This window comes from Rhagoletis zephyria, unplaced genomic scaffold (assembly GCF_001687245.7).
Source record: "Rhagoletis zephyria isolate East Lansing unplaced genomic scaffold, Rhagoletis_zephyria_1.1 Rzeph_scaffold_00369, whole genome shotgun sequence".
NCBI classification, from domain to species: domain Eukaryota; kingdom Metazoa; phylum Arthropoda; class Insecta; order Diptera; family Tephritidae; genus Rhagoletis; species Rhagoletis zephyria.
Window position 1 is genome coordinate 21,061 of NW_016157453.1, and position 11,218 is coordinate 32,278.

Below are 11,218 nucleotides of genomic sequence, written 5' to 3' on the forward strand. Positions count from 1 at the left end.
GTGTTCAAAAGAATAGGTCTTATTAATTAACCATTATAAATTTTTGTGTTTGTATTGCAGGTGCCGAAAAAGTGATAATATCTTATCGCAGCGCATGTTTTCCTGCAGAAAGTGGTCGATGCTTGCTTACCTCCGATTTTAATTTTTAATTTGTGGTACTTCAACGTTTTCAACTTAACATGTCGTGTATAAAGTGGTCCGTAAAGTGCTCCATGCATATTACGCTGGTGCCTAAATTGTATGGCTTCTCCTGCCGGCAGAACTCTACCCACTTTCTGGCCAAGGCGTCGTCGCGGGGAAACAAAAAAAAAAACTGCATTTGAGGCTTTACCCGTACGTCTGCTGCAATTCAACACACGACACGACATTTTTATAAAGTTTTTATTACAAATAAAACGTTTTTTACTTCAGAACGCAGAATTATTACTTCGATATTCGATATACGTTTGCACTTGTTTCTAAACAAAAAGTTTGTTTACGTACATATTGCCATAAAGTCAAATTGCGTGCAGTGCGAGGTTGAGTACAGCTGAAATTTACCAAGGAGAAAATACGGATTTTGCAAAATTGATAAGGAGCAGAAAAAGGGTACCAAAAACCAATTGCATCTGCCATCGATCTTCTAGGATATTTCCAAGGTAAGAAAACCTGGCGTACCAGTCGGCCAGTGCGCTTGTCGCCATTTATTACGTTGTTGCTATCGCCATGACATTCGTCTTTTACCTTCCATGCCTTGCAGTCGTCTCAGCGTTTGTTCGCTTTCGGCAAATTTTTCAATTTGTATGTGTGTTGTGTGGAAAATCGACATCAGATGCAAAAACTTTCCAAGCGATTTGCTAATGGATTTCGTGGCTGCAGTGAAATATTCGAAAAGTTAAAAAGTGTATTTACTAGCTAGTGTTGGAAGGAAGGAAGGCGTGGTGGACGTTACAGATTTTCATTAAATCGATGAGTACTACACGTAGTCCTAGTGATTGGGAATTTTCCAAGAAATCTCATCTTCCAGTGAGCTTTATCAGAATAATTATTTATATATAGATAAAAATTAAATAAAATACAAGAAGCATCAGTAGCGCTAATCGTTGAAACGCGGTGGAGCAGCTGAAGCAGCACCAGCCGCAAAGGCAGGAACGACTTTTTTATAAAAGGCATCGATCAAAGATTATGGATCACAAGAAATCTCCTGTAAGAAGACAGAAGCGACAATCGAAAGCGATCGAGGAAAATTTCTGGGACTGCAGCGTCTGTACGTACAGAAATACAGCTGAGGCATTTAAATGCCGAATGTGCGACGTGCGGAAAGGTGAGTGACCCCAATACGAGTACGAACCATATGTAGGTATTTTGTGTAAATCCCATTGTGCATGTGTATAAGCATAATATGTGTACTATATATGCCGCCAGTAATCGGAGCCGCAACCATCACATGCGCCTGCAGGACGATTGTCTAATAAGTAATACCCGAACACTTGACACCTTACTGCATTGTTAGCTTCAAAATTGCAGCGCAGTTAATATTATTTGTAGAAGATATTTACAAAAACGCACTCCTATATACATTTGTATAAATATTTAAACAATTGCTAAACACATATTGTACTTATGGTAGGAACGAGTGCACGTACTTATGGTAGGAACGAGAGGTGCGCAACAAAACTTTGTAATGAGGCTGAGGCCAAACGTTGCGTTGATATGTAGGCAGCAGCAGCGCAATTGGAGCAAGAAATACATACATTCAGCAGATTTTACTACTGTATGGGAATGAGGTTGTGCACACGTATACCTATCAACTGGGTCGACTGCGCTGTTGCTGACGCCAGCGCGGTGTAGAGAATGAAATATAAACGATTAGCCAAGGAAAAGGTGGGACGATGATTGAAATAAATTTAGGCTGAGTGTGCATTATCTACAATTGGCGTCAGATTGCAAAACCCCCATTGACGTTACTCTGCCGAACCTCTGGCATATTCACATCTGATTATGCAGCCATATATTCAAATTAAAGTGCTCCTACATGCGCTCTTGCTTTTATTGCATTCCCATTCTATATTTACTTCGCATCCACAGCAATGTACATATATACAGTACGTCCTCGGTAAAAGCAGCACTCAATTAATGCAATACTTCGAGCAACACCCAAATGCTTATCATTGTTGACACACTCAAATCTGAACTTTTTGTGATTTGATTATTGCAACAACTTCAATCAACACAACTGCCCAAATTTTTACCAGTTGCTTTTACCAAGAGCGTACTGTAGTACGTATGTGTGTTTATTGTTTGATATACGGTTGCTGCTGCTATCAACTCTTTATTTCTTCATTTACATATCTGCTTTTACTTGGCTATTCTGCCTCATCATTTCTGCCAAGTTTTTATATTTTTTTTTTGTACGCTTGTTAGGTATACGATACATAGCCTCGTACATATCTATTTGGCATTGTTGATGCCATTGGAGGAAGAATAAGCGCAAAACGTAAATAACCACTTCCAAGAAGATAAGAAACAAAAGATAATCATAGCAAAAACATGGATTTTTACACATGCAACTATGTTGATCTTAGCGAGAATATGGCTTTTGTTAGGCGCTTACCCAATTCTGATATTTGTTTGTTTTTAACATGCCAAACTTTGAAAGCTAAAGAATTAATCTATGCTATTAAAAAAAATATAATCATTCTTATATGAATCTACTTCAATGGGCATATAACTCAAAAAAGCAAAACTCGATGAAAACGGCTTTAAAATTTTGAATTTTCGTACATAAATATATTCCCATAGTAAAAATGCATAAATTTTTTGTTCTAGTGAGATACTAGTAATCGATACAGCTATGAAATTTTTACACAACATAGAAGAAAAGGTCCATAGCATTACCTACTCAACAATTTTTTAGTATCATTCATATTTCCGATTGCAGTCTGGTGCCAATAATTCCCTGAAATTGATTAAATACACATGCCTGCGAAATATAAATTTTGTTTGCCCCTCCAATAATTATGTTAATTTTTTCAATATCTAGTTTTTTTAAATTAAAATGCATCTATGGTTTTTTTCTAACACGTCGAAGTGTTTTTGTATTGATGGATATTTTAGGATTTTTAGCAATTTTCACGATAATCCAAAAATTAATTATTTTACAATTTAATTTTTACTAAAAACCCCAACAACATAAGTTAAAAATACCCACAAATAGTTTGACCAAAATTTCTAACTTCTTAATCAGCATCTTTTGGTATGCAGTTTTGTAGCCCATTGAATTTTAGTACAATAAAGTGAAAATTTCGAGTAGCTAGGACCTACCGTTGATTTTTGGCAATTTGTTTGTTGATGGAGTTGCGCATTTTTTCCCTAAAAAAGTATGTGTTTAAAATGTTGGTCTATAAATTATTTTTAAATTCACACTATAGGTACTAATTCTTCTTTGCAGGAACCTCCACACGTAAGCCACGCTTAAATTCAGCTCTCGTCGCACAACAAGCTGCCACCTTGCCAGGCGCATCAGGCACCATGCCAAACGGCACAAAATCTGCATCAGGCTCACGACATGGAGCGGGACATGAGAAGAGCAAACACAAAAAGTATCCAGCTCGTTTGAAGAATGTCGATCGTTCGACAGCTCAAACGCGTGAAGTCACTGTGAATTCGGTGACAGTGTTCATTACAGAATATAAACCCAAGCCTGTGGGCAGCCGAAGGGAATCCAGTGAACAGAGTTTTAGCGAAAGCAATGATTCACGGAGTTAAATTTGTGAAGTACATACATATGTACATAAATGCAAATGTATGGGCTAACTATGAAATATGGCAAAAATTAAATTCAAATAGTAAAGATATTATTGTATTTTATTAGATAAGTTTATAAAAACATTGGATACAGTAAATGTAATTAGGCAAAATACAATTTTAGCTAACCAAGGAGACGAATAATTAATATATATGTAATAACTGCAAATAGGTTTTTTTTTGCAAATACGTTTGAAAATGACTGTTTGCCGGGGACTACATATTACTCACTATTGGAACGTGCCGTCAAGTCGGAGTATTGTAATATATTGTTTATTTTTTTGTACACCAATAATTTTCAGTTCTGATCTTGCAGCGTGCAAATAAGGGAATCTTATTTTTGATTTAGCACAGCCTAATAGGAGAGGGCTAACACCTCATAAGAATCGCAAAATACTGTGCAACAACACTGCCTTCAGTTTTCAGACTAGACATTATATAGCCAGGAATTTTTACATTCATAAAGCATATAAATAAAATAAATAAACATATTGCAAATAAGTGCACAGAACAAAGCGTACATACATACATAGATGATACTATCACAAAAACTTCTTAATAAAAGCAAAGCATAAATAAGTGACCAGCAACTCATGTTGCGCTCCACAAATTCAAAACAATAGACGATTCCTCACCGGCTGAACCCGATAAATTCTGCTACTGCGACCAATACATTTTAAGAGCACGTAATTCTTTATATGGTTGAGGGTTCAAGTGGGTTGCATGATATACTGTAAAAAAAAAACTACTATACTTTGTTAAATCCTTAAACGATATGTATTTGCATCTGTAAACGCTAATTTTCCGGTACATATGTACATACATATATAATGTCAGATGAAATTAGAAAAACCGAAGCAAATCAATTTTATCTTTAGACGATATGTTTTGATTTTTATACATATGTGTAAAAAGTAACGTTTACACATGCAAATACATAGCAATTTTAGCAGTTTTAAATTAATTCTTGTAAAGTTAGGCTTACAGTTTATAAAAAAACAAAAGCATGTAGAAAAGCTAGTATTCCACATGTATAAGTTTATTTTGTATTGAGTTCATAATAATTCATACAAAAATATGTGTAAATTTTCTGTATAAGTGTACTATCAATTATTTAATACTAAGTTGTTAAAGCGAAACAAAACAGTTATCACAATCCCTGTGCATATTTGTAAAGCTATTGTAAATAATGTAAGCTAAACTAGATTTATTTTGTTTGAACTTAAGAAATATCTAATTAGTGTTGAATATGGAAAATAATTCATCTGTGCTACTTATTGGTTGGAAGCATGTTTTCTTATAATACTATTTCATCTGTAAAACACTACAAATTAGTCATAAAAAGTATGTAAACCCCTTCTTTAGGTCATCAGAAAGGTTTCAATGCTTATCTCTCCGAATAACAACGTTAAATATCCTTTCTGAAAATGCGTAGAGCCGCACTAAATTCATTTCTTCTTCAAAATTATGTTAACGCTATCCTTTAAGAACTCTGAGCAAAAAATTATGTAATATAGAAGTAGAAAATGTATTTCACTGTAACACTTGTACTTCACATACAATATATTAAAAAAAAAAAATATGCAACATTTTGGTCATTTGATCCAAACAAAATTGCCGAATGAAAAATATTGGGCGATACATTTTTATGTATCTATGAATAAAAATTACTATAGTTGAATATTTCTCCTGCAATAATTTCGACGAATATCTCATATAAACAAAGTAAACATTCATTCATAATAACTTCAGAAAATGTTAAATTTTTTATGGCTGTCTTAAACACATTTATGCAAAGCATCAGTCTCTTTTTTGTTTCCAATTCATGTCTTATATCTAATGTTGAATAAAGTTGCGCAAATTTGATACTTTCGTTCTCTGTGGATCAGAAATAAAAGCGACTGAAAGCAATTACATTACAAAAACATGATAATTTTCTTTTAACAAAAAAGACTGATTATTCATATGAAATACAAATGAAAATATTAAGTTTTTGTTTTAAGACATTGTTATGTAACTCAAGCACGTCAGTGTGTTATTTTTAAATCCCATTTTCACTATTTTGTTTTTTGGCAATTATTGAATTTATAAAATTTGCGTAGATAAGCAATTTTTCAAAATTTGTATTGTATTAAGAAAATTAGTATTATTATTTTGGCACAGTGATTGCAAAGCTAATGCATGTTAATTATATTTTTGAAATATACTATATTTACATATTTTTTCCAACTTAACTTTTGTAATCTAATGATTATCTCCTTAAATGAGCGTTTAGTTAATGGCGACTAATTTAAATATATTTTTTTCAATTAGTTAATAATTTGTTTTAAAGTGCAAAAGTTAGATGTACATACATACATGTAGTTCATACAAACATACCTTAAAAAATTCGTTTGCTTAGTTTGTATGACAAAATTTCGAAATAACGATTACTTTGTACTAACAACAGTAGCGTCAAGCGAAGCGTAACTCTTTTAAACTAACATAACTATGTACATATTATGCAATATTTAAGTGCTGCACTTTTTTAAAATTGTAAGAAAAACCTTCGAATGTATGTACCTAATTGTTGCCCGCTTTTTCTTTAAATTTCAAAGAAATTTGTTCGAGTAGCTTTGCGACGCAAGTAAATTATGGGCGAATCAGACATTTTTCAATAGAAAATTATAATGTGGCGCTACAATTAACTTACGTTTTTTGTAAATTATTTAGGTGATTCCGTTAAACTCGAAGAAATTGCCAAATGTGAAAATTGACATAGAAATGTTGGCAGTGCAATATATTGATGCTTTTTCTAGTTTAAGGGAACACTCCTATTACTTTTTGATATACGCTCAGAAAAAATTAAAATTGATTTTGTTTAAATTATGTTCTTTAGTGAATAATCTTAGTTTAATTTCGTGCTCCCTTAGCAGAAAGGAAATACACTCCATAAACACAACGAACAAGCGCCGTTACCGATGGTGTGAAGAAATAGTGAACTTTTTTACAATCTCGCACGCATGCACCTACATAGGTATTTGTGTTTTTTAAATGCATTTATGTAGATGCATGTGTGCGTGTTATAGAAATTTTTGTATTGACATTTTTCTAATAAAAATTTTGCCTTTTCAAATATAGCATTAAGTTTTGTAAAACAATAAAATCAACATTTTGTATCAAACCGATATTAAAGCCTACACACTGACTGTGTGTGTGTATGATAAGTAATAGTAGAATACCAACCAAAATAAATATTATATAAATTACAATAGACAGCAAAGGCAATGGTAAAATTGCAGATTTCAACACATAATATACATACTTTAATACAAATGATTTAAAAAATGTAGATATCGGCAATATTAGGCTTTGCACGGCCTAAACATGAGCTTTGGTCCTATGCCAACTATTTATTACATATGTAGAAAATTCTCAATTTCTTCTGAACTGTAACTCGGATTTCTAAATGCCGCCATCGAAAGAGTTCAGCTACTCATGTATTTGTCACTTAATGCTAAATATAAAATACATCTTTCTCTTACACACATACATACATATTTAAACATAAACTGTTCAAATCACATCTATTGGTAATTGTCCTTCGCACTCGCACATTTCTCTTGGTGAAATTTAGGCAGACAGGAAAATAAATTTTCGCAGGCGTTAACAAAAAAAAAAATACATTTTATATATAAAAATACAGTTAGTAAACAAATTAAGTTTTTATGAAATCAGAAAAAAAAATTAATAGAACAAAAACTTTTGCAACTAGCTCAAATTCATTTTACACATTTGTGGTGGTAATTGACATAATTTGAGTTTGTTCATTTTGACATCATTATACTTTTAAGTTAGCATTAATATAATTAATACAACCAACAGTTACTGAAAGAAAATGTTTCCGGCATTTACACCATAATTTCATAATATACATATATGTATGTATATATGTATGTGCATACATATACATATGTATATATACATAAATAATTATGAATTAACTATTTTTTCAATTCTCTGTTGACAGCGTTCATGAAAAAAGGGTTTTAGGCGTTAGAAAAGCGAGACACGGAAATAGTAAGTAAATTTAGTTTCTAAAATTAATAAAGCAAATTATTGTATCATACATATAAAATTCAATAAGTTATGCGAATTGTAATTATGATTTTAAAAATGAATTCATAATATAACTATACATACATAAGTAAATATTAATAAAAAAAAATATAAATATATAATCATGTCTTCTTTTCATTCAGCATTTGCACGTTTTTTTGTTGTGATTTTGTCAGTGTATGTCAACTGCGTTTGAAGGCAAGGCACATTAATACAGGTAGAAGCCAAAATGACGTTGCTCTCATGAGAACCAAACCTTTAAACTTCAACTTGTTTTTCTTTTATTTCCTATATTTCGTCACGCTTTGAATGTCATATCGTTGGTTTTTTTTAATGTTCGTTAATAACAAATTTTAATTAACATGTGAATTTGAGTAGTGTTGTGCGGTTTATACTTAGTGTATGTGTTAAAAATGCAACACCTGAAGCGTTGTTTTTTATGTGGTTTTAAATATGAAGCAGATACCACTAATTGTTTTTAACGTGCCTCAATGTCCTTCGCGTAAAGAGCGTTGCGAAAACAGCTTTGGGGCAGAACTGCAGCGAAATGCCTTGCTGTGCGTTAAACATTTTAAAGCAGCAGATTTCATAAATGCACCGGGAGGTACAGGAAAGGCACTTTTGATACCAAGTGCTGTGCCGGAAAGTCCCTCCAACTCATAAATTAAAAACAGAAAACAACATACAAATTAACAAATTTTAACTAAAGAAAAAAAATAAAAACAAAACTTCAAATTTACTCAAAAACGTCAACCAGCGAAATGTAATTTTTTATTTTTCCTTACACACGCTCATTTTTATTTTTACTCTCCCGAAAACTTTGACTTTTGTAGGTTTGATGTCAATTTGGCTTCTGCCTGTGTTTATTGTACCATGGTTTGAAGGCGCCGTAGCATTCATTTTATGCAATATTTTTTTCTTTAATTACTCAATTTAAAAATTTTTTTCTTATTAAACTTTGAAATAAATGTCAAAAAAATACAATATTCAAATATTTTCGCTATACACTTGTATTCTGGTAAAAATTGCAAGCGAAGTGAAAGTTCGAAAAGTTCAAAAAAAAAATTTCTCGAGAACTAAAAATAAGCTTAAAACCAAGGCGAATTTATATAAGGTGGTATCGATTCAACAAATACAACATTTACTTGTATTTTGTATTTACTTTGAGCGGGCCATTGTCAAGTTTTAGCTATTCTTCCCCGAAGGGAAAATGTTGACAGAAAATACAAACACTCACAGAAGGCGCAGAAGGTGCAATAATGCGATTTTTTTGAATGCAAAGCAAAAAAGGATTCTTTATGCCGGGCAGAAATAGCGTGAAGAACCAAGAGGCAAAACAGCGTGCCAAACAACTAAAAACAGACAGCCGGTTCTACGTACCGGAATGACTCGGGTTTTACCCGACCAAGGGCTGTTGTTTCGGCGATCTAACCCCGTTTAGGTCGGCGAAATCCATCAAACGCTGCCATTGCAACGCGTGGTTCCCTGGAGAGAACCGCTCGAGATCGTTGTCTTGCGTAGGGTCGAATCTCGCCGTTATACTAAGGGCTCTATTCTGTATCAATTACAAATTCCTTTCACAGTTTTACGAAAAGAATATATAAAAAAGTATAATTTTGTCAGTTACAAAATTTGTGTCACCGATACAGAATTGGACTATAAGAGATGATCGTTACCCCGTTGATGAAGCAGTGGGAGGTGGAGTGACTTTCCAACTCTTTGACTGAAAACGTCTACATATCAATGGAGAGGAGGCGCGCTGAAAAGGAATTCCGTGGCTTAGCTTTTGTACGGCATTGTGCGTAGTCTGAATTAGCATATGTACATAGTGCGTGCGAAAAGTGGCAGCCAAAATGCTTGAGCTTTTTACGGCCGCAAATGGTTTTTCGACCTTGACGGTGTCGAATCTGACTTACTTGGTCCTTGATGAACGGGTCAACCTGCTTGCAGTGACGCAGCCAGAAAGAAAGATCGGAGACAAAGCTATTTACCATTCAACACAAGTAATCAATGTCATTGAACGACAACTATTATTGTCTCTTACAGACAGAGAAGACATTGGAGTACACTCTGTGTGAATGTCCGGCTAATCCTATGTTGGACAACTGTTTGCAAGGTGTATCTATCAAGGTGTTGTTGGGGCGACAGCTGAGTGGAGAGCATTACGTCAAAATGATGTGTTTATTGTAACTTATACCAATGACAGTATGGATATCTGCGTATAATTTGTTAGTGTAATCTTTTACTTATATACGACTAACACCACCTTGTTAAATACACCTTGACTGTTTCGTTGCCCTGTATTGGCCAGTAGAAAGCCTGTTAACAACTCTCACTTCGTACCTACCAAGCTGCTTGCCGTCCTCATTGTCCACTAAGATGAGCCTTGCTGTAAACAGAAGAGCCTCTTTCTTTATTACAATGTGTGGAGGAGGCAGTTTTTGTGGGTTTCCGAGCTTGGTTTGCATGCACTTTACTTCCGCTTTCTTTGGCCAGACGGGCACGGCAAAAGTTAGTATGAGTTTGGAGATGGCATCATACAACCATCTTCCCAGATTACTTAGATATGAGGCCCCAATTTTGTTTTGGCCCATAGGTTTTCAGCAGGTCCAGAGGGAGGCCCTTCCCTTTTGAATAGCTTTATGTAGGTGCGAATTCCTTTAGGGCTTGCCATAAGGGATAACCTCTTTAGATAAAGGTATCTTTTCTCCTGGAAGGAATGGTTCCAGTTACTTGTGTCGTCCCCTTTTTCTGGAGAAAATGACTAACTATAACTATGTGGTTCTTCTTGGTTTTTACGTTCTAACCTGTTTTCTGCATCATTTGGTGACTATGCTCAGCATATTCTTTAGGAGGTTGGAGATACTGTCTGTAAACTTGTCTCTGATTAGGATGACAGTATCAACCGCGAACAGCGCAGCAATTTTCTCTTAGAAGGCAGAGTAGTGCGTTCACCACGATGGAACAGAGGAGACAGGGGCAGATAAAATGCAAACTGCGGTTATCCTTTCGAAGCTAATAATAGGGTTATAGGGTTACAGAAAGATCTCCTGGATACACTTCAGCCTTATTCTACATACTAACTAAGTATCTATTTTAATGGGTGTATTTAAATACGTATGAGTGTAAAAAAGTACATACGTATATACGTAGTCGATTACGGTAGCAAATATAAAGTAAAATATTCACAAATATGCCAATAAAATCAAAAACAAGAAAACGATGCATATGGGGCATTTCAGCACAATTCGGACACCATTTCACTTTTGCATAATTTTTTATGTTATAGTTCCAATTGAGTGAGGTCTCCGTGATTTTTTTTCTAGCCGTTTCT

At 34.0% G+C, this 11,218-nt stretch overlaps 1 protein-coding gene across 3 annotated transcripts; it reads left to right on the plus strand.

Annotated features, from left to right (window-relative positions):
* The first annotated feature begins 518 nt into the window (after positions 1-518).
* On the plus strand, positions 519-7,695 carry RYBP (ring and YY1 binding protein). Of its 3 annotated transcripts, none has more exons than XM_017611095.1 (4): positions 519-638; positions 740-1,005; positions 1,062-1,303; positions 3,431-7,695. In XM_017611095.1, the coding sequence occupies exons 3-4, from the start codon at positions 1,165-1,167 to the stop codon at positions 3,745-3,747; spliced, it is 456 nt and encodes a 151-aa protein (XP_017466584.1). In that variant the 5' UTR covers positions 519-638; positions 740-1,005; positions 1,062-1,164; the 3' UTR covers positions 3,748-7,695. The 3 variants fall into 3 exon arrangements, with proteins under 3 accessions (XP_017466584.1, XP_017466585.1, XP_017466583.1); XM_017611096.1 differs by having other exon boundaries at positions 1,071-1,303; XM_017611094.1 differs by having other exon boundaries at positions 520-638; positions 740-1,303.
* The last annotated feature ends 3,523 nt before the right edge of the window (positions 7,696-11,218 follow it).

Excerpts from the sequence above, each read along its gene's own strand:
- RYBP (XM_017611095.1), top strand. The coding sequence starts at position 1,165 with ATGGATCACAAGAAATCTCCTGTAAGAAGACAGAAGCGACAATCGAAA. Across the intron at positions 1,304-3,430 it reads AATGTGCGACGTGCGGAAAG|GAACCTCCACACGTAAGCCA; the intron begins GTGAGTGACCCC and ends TCTTCTTTGCAG.